This window comes from Antechinus flavipes, chromosome 5 (genome assembly GCF_016432865.1).
Source record: "Antechinus flavipes isolate AdamAnt ecotype Samford, QLD, Australia chromosome 5, AdamAnt_v2, whole genome shotgun sequence".
NCBI classification, from domain to species: Eukaryota; Metazoa; Chordata; class Mammalia; order Dasyuromorphia; family Dasyuridae; genus Antechinus; species Antechinus flavipes.
Genome location: NC_067402.1, coordinates 94,879,965 through 94,901,363, shown reverse-complemented (window position 1 = coordinate 94,901,363; position 21,399 = coordinate 94,879,965). Strand labels below are relative to the sequence as shown.

Sequence of the window (21,399 nt, the reverse complement as noted above, 5' to 3'; positions counted from 1 at the left end):
TTTCAGGTCTCAAACAATTTAAATTCTGTTGTTGGGAAACAGCATGCACACACAGATTATTTAATAAAAGTATATACAAAATAGTTTGTAGGTAGTGGGGCAAAAATTAAAATCTAAGGCAACAGATTTTTCACGGAAAAATTCTTTTAATAAAATATATATGCAGTGGGTTTGGGAAAAAACTGAAACTTAGAACAGTAAGAGAAGATCAGAAAAGAGAGCATTCCAGCTAGGTTCAGAAATATTAGCCTCATGATATTGCCTAACTTTTATTGTGCTGATGTGATTCAACAACAATATTATGATGCAATGTCTTAGCTGAACATTTGTGAAGTTGGCAGCATACCTTTCATTTATTTAGAAATTATATACTGCTTCCCTTCTCCTTTATTTTAGAAAATGTTATAAAATAATGATTTTAATTTTCAAATCCTCTAACAACTACAACAACAATAATGTACATTTACATGACACATAAATGGCAAGGCACATAAATGGCACAGCACATTGTGCAAAATAGTTTACAGCTTAATAACAAAGAATTTAAATTATAAGGTAGCTATTTGCCCACCCTCACATACTTGCATGTATATAGCTTCTCAATTTGGTAAATGAAAATTTCTTTGTTTAATAAAGGATAAGAAATTGCAGACTGATTCCTCATCCAGAATGCAGAGAGCTAACAATGGTTTTGGGACAGATATGATGCCCCGGGGCAAACATTAAGATGTTTCCAAAGTTTTATTAGTCATTAAACTCAGATGATGATGAAGGGTATTTGAAAGATGAATGGAGGAGGAAACCCATCAAGAAACAATTGCTCTATCATTAAATAATATTTACTAATGCCTCTTTTTCTTCCTTTGGTCCAACAAAGTAAATTGGTAGAGACAAATTCATATGAAAATTGTTAAGAATTATTGTCCTCCATGGCAAAAAGAAAAAAAAAAGCATTAAAAATAATTACCCAATAGGGACAGTGATTTTACTTTGTTCCATTAAGATAAAACTTAAGGATGGAAAAAAGACATTTGAAATATGTGCTATATTATTTGGATACGTGTGATTAATATTATATAGCATTTTTTTATCCATAGTGCTTTTGTGGTCACATTTTATTAACTATTCCTCATAAAAACATTGTCTATATTATTTTCTATATTAGAGAATGCTGAAACTCAGAAAAACAAATTCACCCATGATTTTAATACCACATTTTGAAGAAAGAGAATTAGAGCTGGATAGTTACAACCCTTTGGAAGTATGTTTGCTGGATACTGCAAGGCAATACACAATGACTCAGCATCAATGTTATTTACTTCTTCCCTCAGGGGCCGATGTTATCAATTTTGATGGCCATGTTGTATTACCGTACAGATTCAAGAATAAGAAGATGAAGACTCTGAAAGATGTCATTGCTTTGAAATTTAAAACCTCTGAGAGTGAAGGGGTAATCTTCCATGGAGAAGGGCAGCAAGGAGATTATATTACCTTGGAACTGAAAAAAGCCAAACTGGTTCTCAACTTAAACCTGGGTAGGCTCTAACCCCTCATTCCCTTTATTTTATTTTTTAAGATTGGAATTCATAATGTGAACCCTCTGATTTTTGTTGGATCCCTCTGTTTTGTTAAGAAAGGTAAGTTAGAGAAACAGCTCATAAAAGCTGAAAAGCATAAAAAGCGACTTTGGGTGGCTTACCCATTTAACTCAACTAGTAGTTGTCACAGGCAAAATTTGAATCTAGGTCTGCTTGACTCCAACTTTAGCACTCTAAATTCTCTTCAAGCTACTTGGGGTGGGGTGGGGGCAGGCTGGAGAATGTTATTTTATGGGAAATGATTAATGTGTCAAAATTATTTAAAATAAGAAATGGTTCATGTGATATGTGTGTTTTAACCCATTCTAATTAGTTAAAAATAAAATTGAAAACCTTAGACAAAACCAACATTGATATTCAAAATTATAATTTAAGAAAATTAGAATATAACCTATACCATTTTTCTGAAAGTGTGTATTGCAATCAAAGTTGAAATATAAATAAAAAAAAATAGTAGACTCCTTTTATTTTCCTGCACTTTACTTAGATATATTTTCACTATCACTTTGAGAGGTTTACATTTACATAACACTGTATAGTTCACAAAGCACTTTCCTTACAATAACACTTTGATACAAAATTTTTTTGCATTATTTTTATATAAGAGAAAACAAAGCCTTAAGATGATGATGATGATTAGGTTAAATGCTTATTACTCTTTTTGTGTACTGGGTACTATTCTGATTATTGTTTCATTTTTATCCTTAAAAGAACCATAGGAGATAGGTGCTATCATCATCCCCATTTTGCAGATGTGGAAACTGTGGCAAATAGAGGCAAACAACTGATAAAATATCTGAGACCACATTTAAATTCAGGTATTCCTGATTCCAGGCCTGGAGTTCTGTCCACTATATTGTAATTTTTCTTAAAGACACAGAGACAATTCATACAACTTATGCCTTTGCTCTGAATTAGCCCTGTGACATTAGGCTTTCCCTGTATAGTATTATTTTTGGAGGGGAAGGTGGAGGGCTTGATTTGATTTATGATATAATTGTTAGAGAAAATATTTTATTAAGGACTCCTTCTATGGATTCAACCTGATGTCTGTACCAAAAAACAACCCACAATCATAGTAAAAGAAAAACAACAACAACAACAACAACAAACAACAATAACAATAAAAAACGATATCAAACATTCTACTGTACATGGTTTCTTTTTGTTTGTGTTATTTCAATCTGGAAAGAGATAATACTTTTGCAAATAAGGCAGATTTACCTATATATATATGATACGTAATAGTAATTTCCTCTCTTTTTAAGATAGGTTTGTGTATTCATCACACTTTAAATTGAATTGTAAAATATATGAATATTGACTTTAACATAAATCAGAAAACCATGCTGATTTGATCTTTTTATGTGGCTAGGTAAACTTTATTTCTCTCCTACTCCTTCCACAATATGGCAATAGTGATAGAAACAATTTCCCAAGATTATACTGCATAATTCTAAAAGGCAATTGACAAAAAAGTCCTCACTCCTTAATTTTGAAGACTTGCATTATGATAGACAATGAAATTATCTTCAGTTCTTGAGTCTGTAATCCAGTCTCAACAGAGTGATCTATGAGAGTGTACATTGTTATGTTGTTTAAGAAAAGCACTAAAATTTGTGAATTTTATAAGGCACATATTTATAGGAATAGTGTTATAAATAACAATGACTGAATGATGCAAATGTAGGATTTTACCATATTTGAGTGGTATTTACTATACAATAAAATACTAGTTTCACTATCTGTTCAGGCAAAGGTATAGATTTAGGATATTCCCAATTGATGTTAAAAAATAAAAACAACTTTCATTTTCATTAGAAAAGATTTTTTTATTAGTTATTTTGTGATTATGTTTTATTCTCCTCCACAGAATGTTGTTTCTTCAGTGCTGCTTGCCTATATAGCATATAGTAAAACTGACTGAAGAAAAAGTAAAATCATTACTCCTTCTAGCTGAGCATATTTATATGATCCCTCTTAGTTATTGTTACTACCTCTTTGTGTAACAAAACAATTCAAAGTTAATATGCATGTTGTTCTTTTTCTTAAAATTAGTCAAGCCAAAAACTATTCATTTCCCTTCCATCTGTTTCTTGTCCATTATGTGTGCAATATTATTGTCTGAGTGAAAGAGGAAAAATCTTATTGTGAACAAAGTTCATGGCTTCCTCCTAGGGGAACACTCTTCTTCCAGAGGAAAATTGGTACACCTTGAATTGGGGATCCAAATGGAAACTCATTTAATGAAAGGTCTGGGAACTTAGAATTCTACTACCCCTCTTCAATTTCATGCCTATATTTTAGTTTTTTTTTTTTCCCTCTGGATTCTGCTATGCCCCTAGACTAAAAAAATTATGAAAACAATATTTCATTGATGTTAGTACTGAGGCTATGTTGTTTTTCCTCCTTTTTATACTTATTATTTTGATTTCTTCTGCTAGCATTTGACTCCTTGCTTTTATTTTATAGATATAAAAATTGTGAAAATGCTGTAAGATAGGAAAATCACAATCACTATAATATGTAGGCATCATTATTATTTTACATATGATAATAACCCCTTAAAACTATTATTCTTATAAATTTTATATTTATATGCCTTCTTCATATGTTGTTACAAATTTATCAATTGAAAAATGTTTCTATTCACATTTTCCAAAGTTTATTTAATAAAAGAAAAGGGGCTAATTGATACATAAAGAAACAGTAGCGTTCCTTATAGTGTTGACATTGTTCTATGTTTGGTTATCATTGGGCTATCCCAATCATACTTCTTTTAATAACTAATTCTAAAACTTGTTCTGTACTATATGCTACTACTTCTTCTTTTTCTTCTACTTCTTTCTCCCATCCTCCCCCTTTTCTTCTTCTCCCTTTCCCTCTTCTTCCTCTTCTTTCCCCTTCTCTTCTCCTTGTTTTTCTTCTCTTACCTCCTCCCTCCTTCCCTCCTCTTTCTTCCCTCCCCCTTATTTCCCTCCTCCCTCCCTTCTGCCCTCCCAACTACATATAAATATATGAGAAGCCATATGGAACTATGAATAATCACCTGAGTTCAAGTTCTATCTATACAATAGATTACCTGAGTAACTGAGCAAATCACACAACCTCTTATTATTGTGACAACGATCTCTCAGATTACAAGATACAGAAATACTAAGAGCAGCAAATTGATATTGGCAGAGAGAGTTTATCCATGAAAGGCCTCCTATCAGCATGGAATCATATAACATTAATTTTTGCATGTAAATATTCATATATCTTTAAAATATCATAACATAATTTTATTGATATGCACATATATTCTAAAACAATATTATAGTTATTTATAAACCTTCTAATTATTGTCCTTTACAAAGGAAGTTGTTCAAATGTTGAGTATGGAGCTAGCTAAAAAAACAAAAAACAAAAAGCAAATTTGGATTCATACATAGACATATAAACATCAGGCACTGATTTTAAAGTATTAATTTAAACATCTCCTTTTGTTAGATAATAGACATTAATTTCTATGTAATAACAATAAAACTATTTTACTTTTGTTACAATGTAAGGAAAGTGCTTTTATTTAAGATCATAGGATCACAGATTTAGAGTTTCAAGAAATTTTTCAAAGTCCCCTAGTCCTATAGTATCAAATTGCAACAGAAATTGGGGATATTTGCTATCTATTAGTATCTCTACAAGCCACAAAGTCACTTAGAAAATCTGAAGTTAACCTTACCTGTGTTCATTTGTATTTTTTCTATGTTATTACACATTCCCCAATTATATTTGAATCTGGTTGAACCCTGAGTACCATATCTGTGACTAGCTTGTTTGATACTTTTGCTCTAATCTAACCTCCATGTGTTATAAAGAATGAGTTTAGGTACAGAGAGATGTGATGATTCTTTCCATATACAAACATTCAATTATGGAGTCAGAACTAGAATCCAGATTTCTTGACTTATTTTTATGGGCCTTTTACATTGCAGAATACTATATTACATATTACGAAAATTTGTGGTCGTAGGAGACCCTGTATGTCATTATTAAAAGCAGTTATTCCTTTCCCACTTAAAAGCCATAGATGTTGGACTTTTTTCTCTTTCTTCACCCTTTATTTTGTTAAATAATTATTCTTCGAAATGTCCTCCCCCCCCCATTTCAGTGTTTCTTGATATTCCTTTTTTTATGTTTGTAATTAATAGCTTTTCCCTGTTTCTTTGTTCCTTGATCTCTCTTTTAAATTTTCATACCAGGACAAGAAAGGTTAAGGAAATCCCAGGCATTTGTTTATTCTGAATCCTTTGTAAGTAATATAATGTTCTTTTTAAATAGCAAGGGAGACTCCTGGCCATTTCATTCCCCTTCTCCTTTGAAGCTAAGGGATATTTTGCTTTGGTAGCTAAAAGTTACACATAGACTCATAGAATTTCCAATATATGTAATTAAGGTTTATAAAATGCTTTCTCACAATAATCCTTTGAGTCAAATAGCATGACATCCTCATCTCACAAGCAAGGAAACAAGGTCTAAGAAGTTAACTGTGAACCAATAGTCATACAGAACCAGGACCTGAAATCAGATCTCTTTACTCTAAGATCAATATTTTTTTCACAATGTTAATTAAAATTTTTGACTTTGGGGACTTAAACATTTTTAACTAGCAGATATTGCTGAAGTTTTGTAACTTTCTTTTTATGGCTTTTAAAAATTATAGGGCCAGGTTCATTTCTTAGTAGATAATATTAAATATACTTTGAACAGAGCCATCTCTAAGTACAATTACATTGCAATTTCTTATGCTAACTTCACAAGAATCAGCTTTGGGAGATAGATGACATTTTATGTGAAATGAACTCCTCCTCAGTGAGTCTGCCATTCATTCATTTCCTTGGTCTTTTCACATCAATCAGGGAGCAACCAATTTGGTTCCATATATGGCCATACATCTGTGATGACAGGAAGTTTGCTAGATGATCACCACTGGCATTCTGTTATCATTGAACGCCATGGACGGAACATCAACCTGACTCTGGATAGGCATTTGCAACATTTTCGGACGAATGGAGAATTTGATTATCTGGACTTGGATTATGAGGTAATTAAATAGATATAAATAATTTTAACATGGGGTGACCATATTGATCATCTCCATTTTATAGAACCCAGGCATGTATTTTACTTCACATTTTGTTTTCTCTCTGTCACATGCTTTTCTATGCCACTTATTCTTTCCCATGACTCTAAGACAGAAGCTTTCAAAATTAAGTCATTACATATGTCCAGATATATGAATCACTTTAAAAATGATTAAAGCCCATATATTGTGAGTTTATTTAATTTTTATAGGAATTAATTGAGGTATTTCAAAAGGCATTAATTGATTGAACTCTACAATCTCTAAATATCATTCTAATGAAGGAAATATTCTTGGTGTTATTGTGACTGTACAATTAGCTTTAAAAAAATCACTTGAGAAATTCTAAAAGGTTTCACTCTAGTTTGATATTTTAATTGTGATGTGTATATGTATGTATATATGCATATATATGCATAAACATTTGTATGTGTGCATATACTGTCCCAATGTGTGTGTGTGTGTGTGTGTGTTTGTGTATGTGTGTACATAGATACACACATGTATATACACAGAGCTATATAATGGTTACAATGGATACTGGGTGGGGCTCAAGGATCGAGGGAAGATATAAATTACATCTATCGCTATATATATATATATATAAATTTTAGTTTATGTTAAGTTGTTTATAATATAATGAGCTTATGGAGGTTCTTCAGTTTCTATTCAATGTATATTTTTTCATTGATTAAGAAAGCTGATATACATTTTGACTTGGAGTAGCCTTCACATTCTTAAGATTTTAATATGTAGCCATCTCTAGTAAACAGTTGAATTCTAATACTAAGTAATACTGTAGTAGTAAAAATAAAAACAACACACATAGTCTTATAGTAGTTCCAACATATATGTGTATATGCATATATTATATGTTATGTATGTATGGAGAGAAAGAGTCAGAAAGAGAGGCAGAGAGAGAGAGAGAGAGAAAGAGATAGACAGGATGAGACAGAGAAAGAGAGGGGTGGGGGAGAGGTAGGGTGGAAGGGAGTGTGTGTGTTTTGGTTACTACTGTCCTCAAATTAGTAGTGCACATTTTTTTCTTTTAAAAAAGATCATAGAAATTTTAAAAAATCAAAACAGTCATTAAAATCAAGCTTTTTAGTTTATAATGGAGCAAAATGAGTTCCAGTTTAGTTAGTGTATGTCTCTTCTTATCTTTCTTTGAATCTCTTCATCTATCTTCCTATCTCTCTCTTTCTGTATTTTTGTCCCCCTCTTTCTCTCTGCCTCTCTTTCTCTGTCTCTATATCTCCATTTCTGTCTCTCTCTGTCTTTCTGTCTCTGTCTGCCTCTTCATATCTCTCTCTGTGTGTCTCTGTTCTTGTGTGTATGTGTCTGTCTCTGTCTATTTTTGTGGTCTGTCTTGTCTCTGCCTTTGTCTCTATCTTCAGTGTCTCTGTCTCTTTCTTTTTCTCTGTCTCTCTGTATCTCTCTGTCACACACATTTACACACAGAGAGATTAAAAATGTAACTATACTAGAATAAATGTATATCAGAGTTCTGCCTTTGTTCTCTTCTGTGCTATTTTGATCTCATCTGTAAATATATTCAAGATAGTGTTAGAGTTTGTGTGGTCACTTCTTAGTGTTTTAAAAAATAATATGAAATATTTCCAAATTTCTTCTATTTTTCTTCTTTTTATTTTCTGCCTTCTATTTCTTTTCATAAATATCCTTGGAAGGCTTGTAATTAGTTTGGGTCTCTTGGAAAAATTCATTTAAACTACTTTTTAAATGTTTTCATCTTTATTTGTGCTTGTTTTATTATAAATTACATAATTATATGATATATATACACATATATGTGTTTGTACTACTAATTTTATAATCAACAGTTTCTTTAAGTAAGATATTATAATGTAATGTAATGTAAGATTTGTAATGTAAGATTTGAATTGTATATTTCTTTCTCATCTTTATCATATACCTCATTGTTTCATACTAATTTTTATATTTGTCCTAATAAGTCAGTGATCTGATAATACATACACATTTTATTTAGGAATGATTCCTAGATCAGATACAACTTAATTCCTGACTTTTACAATAGAAGCAATATTACTTTTCCATGTTATCCAGTGCCCAGTATATCCAGTGCATTTCATTTTTTCCCCTTAAATCAAGTTTTCATAGAATCCTAGATCTAGAACTGGAAAAGATCTTGGAGACCATGTGATTCAATCACTTCTTATTGCATATGATGAAACTAAGGCCCATGGAGATTAAAGGTATCCATGTTATATGTATGAAATGGTTATAGTCTACAGATATTAGGACTTTGTCATTCCATATTCTGAGACTTTATTTACCAATACATTTCTTTCTATCCTTGGGTTTTCCAAAAAATAGATTAAAGGAAATGAGTTGACACATTACACACACACACACACACACACACACACACACACACACACGTCATACTGGCTTTATTTGGAGGGTCTAGAATTTCTTTTATCTGTTCATCCTCTGCAAAAGATGTTGAAATATAAACTGTAATTATTTCCAAAGCAATCTCCTGCAAGTACTTATTATGAACACTGTAATATAAAATTGAATACATATTCCATGAAATTCTATTCCTGGTAGCCTTTGTATATGTTACAAACAACAACAACGAAACAAAACCATGCCAGTTCCTTTATTTGGATTTCTAAAGAGAATCTGAGGTCTATCGTTCCATATAGCCATAGGTTCTTTGCTTCATTCCATTGAGAATGTATCAAAATTAGTTTGAGGTACCTCTTCTAGTTATATGTCCAATTGGTCACTAATTGAAGAGCTCATATTTTGTGTAATAACAAAATTAAAATTCATACATAGAATGAAATCTCTGTGGTGGAGAAAAGAAGAGAAGCATTTCTTAATCTGTAAAATGAGTAGCTTAACCTAAGGAGTCTCCTAGATCTCTTCCAGTTCTAAAGCTTTCCCTTATTAGAAAAATCATTTTTGTCATCCTCTATGAATTTTATCTCTTTGCTATTTTTCCTCAATAGTTGATGCATCATAGTTTTCAACATGGTAGAGCTGAATAGCTTATTATTACATGTAGCATTTCTTTGCATTTCAAATGTCTTTAATTTCTTTCTTTCTTTTTTCTGATCAAATCAACCAAAGGCTTATCTGTTTTGTTTTGTTTTGTTTTTTATAAAACCAACTCTTAGTTTTATTTATTAGTTCAATAGTTTTCTTAGTTTCAATTTTATTAATCTCTCTTTTCAATTTCAGAATTTCTAATTTGGTATTTGATTTTTTATTTGTTCTTTTTCTAACTTTTTTAGTTGCATGCCAATTCATTGATCTCCTCTTTTTCTATTTTATTCATGTAGCTCTTAGAGGCATAACATTTTTTTTCTCTTTTTCTCACCCCAAACTGTTCATTTGAGCTTTCTGAAACTACTTAAGCACTTTAAAAAATTATGACACTCAATCATGGTACATTATTTGTTTCATGCGGCCTTGGTTACTCAAAGATCTTTACATTATGTTTAAAATATGCAATTCTGACATTTAAAAATTTTAATTTCTAAAAATTCTAATAGAAATGAGAGAAAAAACTTGATGGTTAGAATAAGAATTACCTTTGAATAGAATCCCTCAGCTCTCCTTCTTAATAAGTCGGGGAGAGACTAGAAGGAGGGATAGAATGTGAAACTGAAAGTAAAAATCTAACAAAAACAAATAAATAGAACTGGGAATTTTAAAATGTAATCGTATTAAGAAACTTATTTACTCAATGGTCAGAAAAAGTTATGCAAGGACATTCTCAAGGGCTTTTTCAAGAACTTTATAATTGCCTTATGACATGGGAGATAATGGCACAGGATCACCCAGCATAGTGTGCCCTCATCAGAGAAAGTGCTGTGTACTCTATGAGCAGAACATAAGTGAATTAGCTCAGAAGAAACACAAGAAGAACAAAGTTAGAGAAGCCACAGTAAATGTTCCTAGGGACTATTTTTATCTTACCTATGGCAAAGCATTCTGATGCTCACATGGTCTGATCAGCCATAGTCAGATATTATAACTTGACTAAAATAATGATGTCATTTTGGTCCTCTTTGAGAATGAAGGACAACACCAAATCAACCAATTCTATATGTTTTATTGGTATTAATAACAATAATAATGAGGAGGAGGAAAAGAATGATAAATAAAAATGAGAGTAATGGAATTACTCTCATTTCTAATTCCAATATGTATTTATTCATTTTACAAAGCAGCTAGTGAAGAGCAATAAAAGTAGAGTCTGTTCCGAGAACTTGGAACTGATGGTGAATTTAAGCTAACATAGACTTAATTAGTTAGGTGCCTTCAAGAATAAACATCCTTAGGGAATATAGCTCTATATTAGTCTTTGTTTGAATCTAACTTTTAAGGAACGTACTAGACCATTTTGGACAATTCAGGGACATAATCTGAATATTCAACTTGCCTTAAGACAGCTTTCCAATGCAGAAGCAGAAATAACTCCCGACTTTAGAACAATTAGAACAATATTTGAGAGGATTCTTCACCTTGTGAAGTACACTAGGCAAATCATCATCATTACTTTTTAACAAAAAGCACTATTAATTTTAGTAACTTTTTGCATTGCAAGATGAGAGGAAAGGAAGATTGGAGTGAATATCAACAGCAAAGAAATCCAAATTTACAAGGACTTAACAAGTCCAGAAGTTTCATTTAGCCACCTATCCCCCAGATACAAACTTTTATAGCTACAAATTTATAGGATATAAAATCACAAAAGTTTCTTTAGTTTGTCCCTTTTACTTTTCATGTGAAATAGTTGAGGCCCAGAGATGCCAAATGATTGCCTGCAGTTGACACTAGTATTAAAAATGGAGATGACATTGGATGCTTCTCTTTCATGTAAATGAAATTTTGGGAGCATAGTATAATCCCAATAGAGAAAATTTGATCATGTAGAGCTCATGATTTCAATCATATTTTAAATGATTTTCAATTGTATCCTCAATCTTTTCATGCTATTGGGAAGATTTAAAAGTTCAGCATCTCATAATTATTATATGAGCAAAGTTTTGTTCTTGTTGTTGTTGTTTTTCTGGTTTGTCTTTGATTGAATGAAACAAGAGTTCAACTTATTGTCTTGTAAACACAAAAATATTTTTTAGCCAATTATATCAACTTCCCACACGTCTTCATATAATATGATTTGTCCCTTGGACATTCTGTCAACCTTATATATTCTCCAGGAATTTCCTAGAATAAAACAGTCTTAGAATTAGAAGGTACCTAATCTAATTTAGACTTAAACAAGAATCCTGTGTATACCACAGAAGAAAAATAGTTCTGCCCTCTTAAAAAAAAAAGCAAACAATAAAAGAGTTTCCTCTATCTTTTAGGCTTTCAAAAAATAAAGCATTTAAATTATTCTGATTAGAGATAGCTATCTAGCCATCTAATGTATGTGTATGTGTGTGTGTATAAACACACACATACACACCCCCACAATGCCATATATGTATATGTGCATGTATCTATAGATGCATATAAAATAGATTATACATACGTGCATACACATGTAATCACATAAAATTCTACAATGAATTCATATATGTGTAGACACATATGCATGTGTGTCTGTAGGCACACATTATATATGTGTGTTTACATGTTTATATTCAATAATGTCAAATTAATATATAGATGTAATAATACACACATATAGAATATGTGTACATGTCATAAGCATGCATATATGTGCAGGTGTATAGGTATGCATATACGTATAGCAATGTGTGAACCATGTATGTGTATACATATGTACACATAGTCATATGCATATTATATATTCTATGATGTCAAATTTATATAAAGAGAATGCAACATATACATGTATGTATTTTGCATTGTATATGTACATATGCATTATATTGCATATATATGTGTGCATATACATGTTCGTATGCGTGTAGACATTACATGGAAACATAATACATATATTTATTTATATGTGAATGAATTCTACTGTGTCAAATTCATATATAGGACATTACATGATATATGCATGTATTCATACCTACATGTGCATATATGTGTGCATTATATATTTTCATGTATATCTATATGTACACACATATACATATTTATATAACTGCTGTCCTTTTCAAGCATTGCTAAACCAGTGAAAGTCTTACTATAGTTTCTTTACTAGATTCAATATTTGCCTGTCTTTCATGATATTTTGAATATCCTACATAATTTAAGAAAATATTGCCATCCTTGACTTTCAAATAGAATTAGATAGACTATATATGGCAAAAGCACCATCTTGTTCATACAATCTAAAAAAAATATTTTCAATCAAAGCTGTAAAAAAACAAAAAAGAAATAAAAAATGATGAGTGTAGAATTATACCATCTAATTATATTATACTGGTAGGGTCTAAATTCTTTTTTGAAATTACATTCAGTAATATTTCCTTTAAGGAAGATTTGTTTTAATGTCCAAAGACCTTCCTAGTAAATGGGAGAAAAATATTTTGAAATTACTTTCAGTATAAAGAGCATGTGTCCACCTTTTATTCAAAGATGAATCTCCTTCACTAGGTTAATATAGTTACTTTTTTTCCCCCTGGTGCTATTTTAAAATTGTATTTGTATTACATTCTGTATATCTTTATCTGTCTCAAAGATAACCTTTGGAGGTCTGCCTTTTTCTGGGAAGCCAAGTTCCAACAGTAGAAAGAATTTCAAAGGATGCATGGAAAGCATTAACTACAATGGAAATAATATCACTGATCTTGCCAAGAGGAAGAAATTAGAGCCTTCTAATGTGGTAAGACTTGTCTGTTCAATGAATTTTAGACCTGATGATAAATGAAAGATGGTCACTTGCTTGAACTGGTAATTTGTCATAGATGGAAGAAGGGAGGAGTGGTGTAGTAGAGCTGAAAGTCTGGAATTAGGAAAATAATAACTCACTTATAATGAACTTTTGGCTTTTTGAAGTGTGTCGTCCCATATAACCAACATATAAAATAATGCTATCGTATCATTAAACTATTTCATACTATAATATCATTATAAATTACAGATTTTAAGGGTTTCAAGGGACCTTTGAAACAATCCACTAGGTCCATTTGTGAAAACAGAATTATCTGTAAACTACAACATATGCATCATGTCTCTTTAGGTGTTGTTTGAAGATTTCTAATGAAATTTAAGGACTATTATTCTTGAAGCAGCCCATATTATTTTGGGATCATAAAACAGTGCTTCAACTCCTAATATGTCTCAGGTCGAGGTGACTGTAACTGAACTAAATCAAAGACAAGTTAGTGGATCTAATTAATGTGGGGCACAAAAATATAATTTTCAAATGCTTCTACAAAAAAATAAAAATACATCAACCAAAGGGGACAATTTAGACATGTATTCCATGGTCACCTAATCCAAATGTAATCTTATAAATAGATCCCAATTTGCAAATGCAATTTAAGTGAGTTTTTGGTTGAAATGTTTTATGTAATAGAAAATAAGTTGAAATTTAAAATATAGTCCTCTTATTTTAGTGCTCTACTAGAGAAGAAAAGTTTCAGTAGGAAAACTATTCAACTTAAATTTTAAAAATGAACCATTTAAGATGCCATTTATACCTGAGTTGAATGTGACATTGGCAGAGCAACCTTCAACAAAATAACTTAAAAATGTTCCCTATCTCTAACTTAGGTGTGAATTCCTAGTACTAGGCTTTAATTAAAAGTGGATCTTTTAAATCTTTATTTTATGAGAAATTTAGAACTTACATATCTAAGTCAATGGAAAAGGCTAAATTAAAGCATTTTCGAAAATTAACAGTAATATGGGCCTTTGTGCTTCTAAGAAGTAATGTCTACCACTTAGACTCTAGGCCCTAGATAAACATAAACATAATCCCTCAGGGCCCAAATATTGTTCAGTTCAGGACTTGAATATAATTGAATTTTACTAAATTGGTTATTAATACAAATTTTTTTTATTTCTATTTACTACACTGGATGTAAATCTAAATAATGTTATTACACTGGATTTAGACATAAAAATCACTAACTTCTGGTGACAAGAAAGGGGAAAACAACTTCACTGTTAAAAATAAAATAAGACTGGACTTAATCTAACATGCTGAAACTGAAATTTAAAAGGAAATTTCTGATAAAGTGGTTTAAATATAAGGTTATTTTATATAAAGATGTAATCTATAATCATATAGAGATGAATGAAACTAGATTTCAGAATGAGTAGATTGCTGAACTGTGAATCTGAAAGCCCTCAGTTGTGTGCTTATCTCACTATTTCTAATTCTCATGATCTTGAGCAAATTACTAAATACCTCTTTATTTCAGTATCCTCATCTCCTAAATGGGGTTAAAAATAATACTTATCTCACAGGGTTATTTTGAAGATTAAATAAGATTATATGTAAAGTATTTTGTAAACCTTAAATATACATTCTAACTATTAATGTAATTATTAAAATGATTCTCATTTTTAGCCCTGGGGGACTAATGGGCAATCCATTTCAGTCCCCCGTTTATGCAAAAATAAACCATTTAGTCAGTTTATTGGAATTATTAAACACCCATTTTGTTCTTAGCACTGTGCAAGCCACTGGGCAAAAAAGAGACAAAACTATTCTTATCTTCAATTATTACCTAAAAATTTCTAATCATGGGAACCAGTGAGGATGAGTGCCACTTTCATTTCAAAATATTATTTCCATTGCATTTCATTGAATTTTCTGAATAGTTAATGAATATATATTTATTATATACCTTCTGACTCCTTCTAATTGGTTCCTGAAAAGCTTTCACATGATTCAGAGATTCATTTAAACTGTGAAGTCCATGTAAGATAACACACAAAATATATGTGAAGGAAGTGAGGATATTCTCTAATCATAAGCTCCTAAAATATACATCAACAACAATATACTCATAAAGGAAACATGCACATGTCACACACACACACACACACACACACACACACACACACACACACTATATTCCCAGTTGTAGAATGAAATTTAGAGTCAGAATTTAAATTCATTCTGAAAGCTCTGGGCAAAACAAAGAGAAATGAGGATTATATAGAAAGAACTTCTAGACAAGAGCAAATATTTGTGCATGAGACTTGCTTTCAAAGATGCCAGAGGCTGACATTTCAGTGAAAGATTGACACCTAAAACACACTGCCACTTTCCCTCATTACATCTAGGCTGCAGAGTTTGCCACTGATCAGTCAAGAAAAACCTTTTATTTTGCTATAGAGACCATTTTCATGACTCAAGTATGTGGTCAGGTCCAGAAGCTCAGTTAATATGCAAAGACATTCTCTTTCATCACTAAAAGGAAATATTTTAAAATAATCATCTGTGAAGGTATAAAGGAAATATAATTTGAATACTAATTCAAAGAGACATGCAGTCTTAGATCTGATTGTTAATGTGCTGAGGCATTTTTTTTTTTTACAGGCATGGAAGACCCATGGCATTTTAGGGTATGTAAGCGCTTTCAAGAAAAAAATTCTGAAGGACAGGATGAAAATGTCATCTTTACAGACTGTGTCTACACATTAAAAATGAATGAGAAGCAAGGCAATTTATCTAAATAATTTCAAGAAAGATAGTACTTTTCCCTCAAGTTATCAAAATCTTACTCATTGGTTTAATTGCCTCTTTCACTGTTTTATATGTAGACCCTGACTTTGTGAATTATTGCCAGGCTATCAGAATATAATTCCATTTTCTAGGCCATGTATAACAGTATGTCAAATTAACAGAGCAGCATAAATATAGCAATGGCATACATTGGAACAGTGCTAAAATATTACCAAAGCAAGATTTCAAATAAAATTAAAACACCGAATTGCCTCATGCAAGATTATTTATTGAGGTACCTAAAGATCATTGATATCACAATCTTACCTACTTATACTTTGGGTAAATTTAATCATGGAAGTAGGTTGATGTGTCATGGAAGACAATCTGTCCAGGTGAAGCCATATAAGAAAAGGAATATCTCATCTCCTCAGAGAGTTCAGTAGCATGCCCTGAAGACATAATCATTGGTCATCAACTTCTCAACCCCCCCAAAAAAGTAAAAGAAAGACAGTACTGGGAAAAATCAGGCCAAAGGAGACAGACAGAACCATAGTTCTAGTTCCCACTATGAACAAATGGCCTAGAGCAGGGTGAGAAAACAGACCATGAAGTGTAGTAATAGCAAAAGAGAAGAACACTCTAAGAAGCAGTTGCCTTCACCCATGTGTCAGTGAACTCTTTTCATGTTACAGTTAGCACATTCTAATTACAGCTTTAATTTATCTAAGATAGACTCTCCTGTGAAATTGTCTTACTGCATGAACCACAACACATAATGGTATAGAATGAAACCTTAATATAATTGAATCCGGTTATATTTTAATCTGCCAGGGATTTGAATAATTCTCTTCCTAATCCTTTAGTAATCTGGGTGAGTTAATAAAACTTCTTGAGGACTATTTATTATATAAGAGATTCTCTACAAATTTAAAGGAAAAAAAAATTTGCTTGGTTTATGGCAAGGTAGAATGAAAATTGGGACTTTTTAGAATAATGACCTGTTGTTTTATGAGCTTTTAAAATATATTAAAACATTAATAAAAAAGGAAAAGAACAATTAAAAAAGGTGATTGGGAGACTTGGGTTCTTGTGTTACTTCTGTTTCTAAAACTGGCTATTGACCTCAGCCAATTTATTGGATATTATTTCCATTACTTGTCAAATGAGAGAGTAGGATTAAGTATCTAAGATTTTTTTTACCTAAATAATCTTAAATTGAAATTATTATAATTATATATTCCAAAATATATTTTCATGAAACTGGAAAGTATTATGCAGAATGAAAGAAAAACTAAAAGGGTTAAGGGGTGCAGCATTAACAGTGATGATCAGTATTAAAGGAAAAGCTCATGCATCTTGATTCTGCAAGTGAAACATGAACTTTGGCTCTAAAATGTCAACTTCTCACACCGTGAAACAAAAGTGCTATTCTTTTTGTTCATCAGAGAACAGTAAATGATATATTAACGAGCATATCTATTATAATCCGGCTAATGCTCAATAGAGGGCAATGACACCCTGGGTTTATGAATCATACTGTCACCATGGAAAGATTTATTGAAAATCAGAAATGAAGACTATAGAAGCATATCTTATATCTTCCTTCCATAAACATGGCACATGCGCACACACACACACACACACACACACACAGAGTCATCAGTGGGAATAGATCACATTTGCCAACTTAATTCATCAATTATTCTCTCTCCCTATTCCACAAGTAATGACATTATATTGTACACTTTAGCTTGATAGCCTTCTAAATATGCTGTGGATGACACAGAATATAAAACCATGAAGTATTAGCTATCCATCTTCATGCTGTGGTCTCAAGTTGATGTTTAGAATAAGTCCATGCTTTAGTCTGAAACTTGGTACATGCATTTCAGTTGTGGTTTTTTTTTTTTGTTGTTGTTGTTGTTTATTTTAGGGAAATTTAAGTTTTTCTTGTGTGGAGCCACATACAGTTCCTGTGTTCTTCAATGCCACAAGTTACCTGGAGGTACTTGGCCGCCCCAACCAGGACCTATTTTCAGTCAGCTTCCATTTCAGAACATGGAATCCCAATGGCCTTCTTCTCTTCAGCAATTTTGCAGATGGTTTAGGGAATGTGGAGATTGACCTCACTGAGACCAAAGTTGGTGTCCGTATCAACATCACATTAAACAAAAAGAACCAAATCGACATTTCCTCAGGTTGGTGAAAACATATTTGGCATTGAAATTGTCCATATAAAGTCCAGAGAAGTATATTTAATGTTTACTGTTGCTCTCAATAAAACCTTGTATTAATGGAAAATTTTGAGATAACTCTTTCTATTGAATAGCAACTGAATGAACAAGATAAAATTTGCTCTTGGTATTCTTTGAGAATATTTCATCTCACTACGATCATTTACTCTATTCAGTTTTATCTGCCTTTTTTTTTGTCTAACAAGTGTGAATATTAATCTCAAGTAAAATAAAAAGCTGTCTGGTCACTCAATATAAAAGTTGATTCTTAATGATCCTTAAACAAGATGGATTTCAAATTCTTAACAATATCTCCTTTGAATTAGTACATAAATGATTAAATATAAGACTATATAGCTATCTGTATAGGTTTTATATAATACTAGTCAGTAGATCATAGAGAAATGGGCTAAAATTCATTATTGCCAAATTAAAGAAATAGTTGCTCAAAAACAGAAAAAAAAAAGGGAAAGTCAGTAGAGAAAATATGTGTAAGGAAGAACAAATGACTTCCATGATACAGATTGTATAATGATTATTTATGCAAAATAAGATAGGAAAATATGTTGATATCATCCTATATAGTTGAATCCCTAGGATATTGTTTTTCTTAAAAAGAAACAATAAATGTTCCTGAGATAACATTCTCATATTCAGTAAATGTATTTAAAAAGGAAATCAGTTTTAATTGTAATAAGGGACTTTGTCTAGAAACAAGAGAAGTTTAAGCAAATTATTGAGTTGTTTAACCCTGGAATTGGTTATTGATCTTCCCCCAGATTTGTTTCCAGAAGACAGTCATGTGCTTTCAATGGTTTGAGTGAAGGATAGTTTAAAAATGAAAGGCTGAATCAGATGGTTTTTATTGCTGTTGTCTTTATATTTCTTATTCATTCATTCTAGATTACAATAATGAAAAAGTTCCTGTTTGAAAGAATATATCATTTTAGTTTCATATGTAATATTTATATATCTTGGTTAAGAATGTATCATTAGGAAAAAATACCAGTCAGTATCTGAGAAAAGATCTTATTTCTTAACACTAAATTGTGATAAAAGTAGAAGTCTGTAAGGGTTAAAATAAACCAAAGAAATTATGAAGTCATCCTTTGATTTGTTTCTTTCTATGACATATTTATCATGCAATGTTTTTGAAATATAATTATCTATGTGCCCCTATCAGATTAAAATATACATGAAGACTGATGATGTCTTATCTGAACTTCCTCTTTCCTTCATTAGCTAATGCTGTGTTCTACAGATAACTGGCATTTAATACACATTTGAAAAATTGAATTCAATCATTCATGTGTGATTAAAGAAATCTTTACAACAAATTAAAATATTGATGCATCTCAAATCTACTTCTCCCAGCCACAGACAGCATCTATAAGATTCTTTTTTATTTTAAATTTCTCAAGCTCTAAAACCTTGAGCAATGAAATTCTTCTATCTAACTACTTTTTGTTTCTTTCTCTATCCCCTATAAACTCACATTTTCTGAACTTACTCTTTGAACATATCATAACTTCAACTTTCTATTCACTTAGTCTGTTACCTATATTCTGGCTTTGCTTCATGTCTCCCATAGTCTTGACATGATGGTTAACCATTTCATTTACATATTTTGTTTACTGTTTGAATTCCATGACACCCTGACATTTGACTTTTCTCTCTCTAAAAATCATTTAATCTAGATTCTCCATCTACTTGTTCCACTCATTGTTTTGGGTGAAAACTCTGAAACCGTGATAATTAGGTCCTCTAAAATTTATTGCCTCTAACCTCATTTAAGATGTTATTGTTGCACAATCATAATTTGATTGATTTCTTACTCCCTATTATTTCCCAATAAAGCTATTTACAACCTCAGTTATTCTCAAATCTCAAATCCTTTTCTTCACTGTCTTGAAAGGTGACCTTGTCTTGTATTTTATTTGAGAAGATTGAATTATTCTTTCAGGAGGTCTTTCAACTCTTCTTATCCATAATACAATATCTCTTTATGTCTTCATCTATCTTGCTTCCTTCTTGTATCTTGAAATGAGATTGCCAATTTTCTTGTGAAAGCAAATTCTTCCACTTCTGGCAAACTATTATTCGCTCTTGTTATCTTTTTGTTAGCCAACTTAGTTACCCAGTTTATATCCACACAGGAAAACTGATGTAAGTGCAATAAAATCTTATTCTCTGGACAATCTTAAGTTTGGGTTTATACATTCAATCTTTTCAGTGCATGAGCTGCAAATATGAATTTTTTTACAATGTTCAAAAATTGACTAGACTGATATATATAGCTTCAGATGGTAGCTATATTGAATCACATTGAGAAAATATTGATTTAAAAATAGCTACGTAACTTTTCAAATGTTATTTTTGTTAGTTTATGGCATTTATGCTTATTATGTTCTCAAAGTTTAAAGTGTGCTAAGATTTTTGAAACATATTGAATAAATATACCTATTAACTCATATTTAGCTTACCTCTCTGTAACCTATTAACAAATGTAGTATGAGAAAATTTGTGATGATTTGTTGAAATTGAGGCATAATGTGCTTCTGGCATTCCTCTGACCAACTTGCCTTGTTATCTTTGAAAAACACAAATATATTTAAGGAAAAAATATCCTTTCAGAATCAAAAAGGTAGAACTAAACCAATTCAGGTTATAACTACAGAAACTATATTTTCTAAGAGTTCCATGAAAGACTGAAGGTATAAAATTCTGAGCTTTGCTTCTAGATAACACACATGAACACCCTTATCATCCTACTCAGAGACTGAAAGATGGTTCATCTTTTCAAAAAAAAAAAAGAATGAAAAAAAATTGCTACAA

The 21,399-nt window shown here is 31.3% G+C and overlaps 1 protein-coding gene across 1 annotated transcript in view; it reads left to right on the top strand.

Annotated features, from left to right (window-relative positions):
- Window positions 1–21,399, top strand: part of CNTNAP2 (contactin associated protein 2) — a 2,126,697-nt gene that overhangs the window by 533,412 nt on the left and 1,571,886 nt on the right. The window contains exons 5-8 of the mRNA XM_051962375.1: window positions 1,332–1,535; window positions 6,500–6,684; window positions 13,385–13,528; window positions 18,264–18,528. Of these exons, the coding sequence (XP_051818335.1) occupies window positions 1,332–1,535; window positions 6,500–6,684; window positions 13,385–13,528; window positions 18,264–18,528 (798 nt within the window). The remainder of the gene's footprint in view (window positions 1–1,331; window positions 1,536–6,499; window positions 6,685–13,384; window positions 13,529–18,263; window positions 18,529–21,399) is intronic.